Here is a 2,827-nt window from a genome sequence, read left to right as displayed (position 1 = left end):
CTCTAGTTGTGATAATTGTTCAAGAAATATCGAGACAAAAGTTTCCCAGACTGTTCAACCTCCACCGTCCACGACCGCCGGAAACCATGTCGCCGGAAAATCTCTAGTGGATGAGGAACACGATGTATTGGGAGAGAAGAAAAATCAATGCCCTTCATTGATTGGTCAGTCTTTTTCAAATTCCAATGAGTTGAAAGCTAATTCCCAAAAAACTTAATGGTGGCACTTCGTGTGATGAACAAACTCCAATTTCTAAGGTGGATAAAGGGGTGCATGCTTCAAAAGATGCAGATACGTTGGATGCCATTTTTACTCATTCCAAGGAGATGGGCCAATGAGCATTTTGAACTCAAATAGTTTTGGGCCTAAGAAAAACTTGATTTGGTCAGAGGTGGGTGACACCCTTGGTTCAACAAATTTAAATTCAAATTCAAATTCGTCAAACATTACGTCAGAAGATAACATGGGCAAATCAGTCCGGTTGAATGGTGAACATAAGAGATCACATTTTGGACGTAAAAAAAGTGTTTTGTGAAAGTCAATAATCACTTTTTTAATTATATACGAGGGAAAAAACGTAGGAGGAATCAATATCTACTTCGATGGTGCTAGCGATTTACTCTTAATAGGATGATGAGAAGCTCGGAAGAAGTTGCTAACGAAGATGAAGAATCTTCACCTCCGATGTGGATCCATAAAATTCGTTTTGGGTTTCGTGATTGATATTCGTGGGTTTTTTTTATTATGGTTCTTTAGCGAGGTATTCGAGTGGTCATTGTCGTTATAATTTCGTGTTTGTTTGATTTCGTGGTGTGTAGGTCGTTGTCTTTGTTGTATTTCTAACTTCTTGCTAGTTTTCTTTATTCTATAATATTCTATAATATTCTTGTCTTTGGAAGAAAAAGTATCAATGAGATATTCGGGGAATGCAATCCTATTCCTTTGACAGATATCGGTGAGAAGATTTGGCAAGCCGTTAGGTGGACGTGTAGTTATCTAATCTGGAAAAATCGCAACCAAAAGGTCTTTTTTTCTTTTTCTTTTTTTTTAACAGCATAGAAATTTTATAAAAACTAGCAAGAAGCTAGAATATTACAAGGAGTTCAACGGATTCATTAACCAGTCATTCCAATTCATTAACCAGTCATTCCAATTAAGCCTGACTTTCTTATAACGAGCCGAAAGCCAGTCAAAAGAGGATAATACAATCGAATCAATAATGTGACATTTCTTGAACTTGTTGGGATCGAAGATTCTTCCGTTTCGGTAACGCCAAAGAGTCCAAAGAGTACCGTAACAAATGGCTTCTAAAGTAATTGTCTTCGAACGCGATTGAAAAACTGTCATAATCCATTGCATTAAACCATCCATAGAATGCCAAACATGAAGAGTAATATCTAACCAAGATGACATATAACTCCATACTTGCATCGCAATCTCACATTCAAAAAAAATGTTAGTAGTGTCTTCCACATTTATTGAGCATGAAGAACACAGTAAGTTAATAGACTGAACACCCCTCTCCAAAAGATTACACTTGTCCGGCAACCTGTTTAACCGAGCACGCCACAAAAAGAAATTTATATTGGGAGGGATAAACTTACACCAATGAGTCGGACAATTACCAATAACATCTCGACTGAAGAGTCTACGAAAACCGCTAACAGAAAAAGTATCTTTAGGAAAACTTGTGCACACCCATTTGTCACTCGAATCGTTAAGAGTGACATGATCGATTGTTGAACTTAACTCGGAGAATTGTTGAGCTTCTGCTCCGGATCTAATGTTCCTCCTCCAACTCCAACACCATCCATTAATAGAAAGGCGGTCAGATAATTTGCACAGCTTATCAGATTCAAGAGCATAAAGCCGATGAAATTTATCGCATAACTTATAGCCTCCAATCCAGTTATGATGCCAAAATAAGAATTGGATCCCTCCAACGGCTTTAAACGAAATCCAAGTAACAAGCTTCGAGTGGATCGCGAAGATGTGCAAATCGAAGAGTATAGATTGACATAATTGACTACATAACCCTCAATCTTTTGTAGTTGTTTAGCTTGTCTAATTAGATTACTACCTTAGCACCCTAATGTTGTCAAGTTAGCTTCGAGTTTTTACTCACAATTGTATGTAATAGTGCGAGTTTATGGGCTATGCTACTCAAAATGCAGGCCTGAGTTTGTACTCCTGTTGAGTTTTTAATAAGAATATGTTGCCTTTCAAAAAAAAAAAAAAAAAAAAAAAAAAAAAAAAAAAGAAAAAAAAGAAATATACAATCATTAACCAATAACCCACCCATTAACCCATTTCATGAGTTAAATTGATCTAAGATTCATGCCTTCATGGATTGTTAATGCAGAGTTGGCTATTATTTTTTAGCAACTTCATTTTTAACTTGCAAGTTATATTGCAAGACTAATTTACTATCCCGTTGAAGTTAACATTGACAAAAATGGGTTCCAGTTCTTCTAAACAATGCCCATATAACAAGTCTATATACTCCGTATATTTTATTACCATAACTGTAAGTCTGTAACCCCATGATTGTAACTGTAAGTACTATGTAAGTACTGAAGTGTTGGGTGCAAATCCAATCCCATATTGGTTGGGGAGAAATTTCAAGGACGGTTAATGGGCTACTGAGTGTTCATTCATTTTCTTCATTGCAACTACCTTCACCATCTACCACACCTTAACACATCCAATGGACCAAAGTTCAGCTACATCCGATCCTAAACCTCGAACAAGAACAATTCGATACAGCTTAAGCTAAATTTGCTGAGAAGGTCAACCCATCACGCCCACCAAGTGTTCGACGAAATGC

At 36.8% G+C, this 2,827-nt stretch overlaps 1 protein-coding gene across 1 annotated transcript; it reads right to left on the bottom strand.

The window, feature by feature from the left end:
• Window positions 1-1,092: 1,092 nt before the first annotated feature.
• Window positions 1,093-2,603, bottom strand: LOC139840749 (uncharacterized). Its single transcript, XM_071830998.1, has 3 exons — window positions 2,521-2,603; window positions 2,126-2,219; window positions 1,093-1,971 (listed from the first exon to the last, which is right to left on the bottom strand). Exons 1-3 carry the CDS (start codon window positions 2,601-2,603, stop codon window positions 1,093-1,095), a joined length of 1,056 nt encoding a protein of 351 aa, XP_071687099.1.
• Between the last annotated feature and the right edge of the window lie 224 nt (window positions 2,604-2,827).

The sequence above is a fragment of the Rutidosis leptorrhynchoides genome, chromosome 4 (assembly GCF_046630445.1).
Source record: "Rutidosis leptorrhynchoides isolate AG116_Rl617_1_P2 chromosome 4, CSIRO_AGI_Rlap_v1, whole genome shotgun sequence".
Lineage (NCBI taxonomy): Eukaryota > Viridiplantae > Streptophyta > Magnoliopsida > Asterales > Asteraceae > Rutidosis > Rutidosis leptorrhynchoides.
Note: the sequence above shows the minus strand (reverse complement) of the source record. Positions and strands in the feature narration are given on the sequence as shown.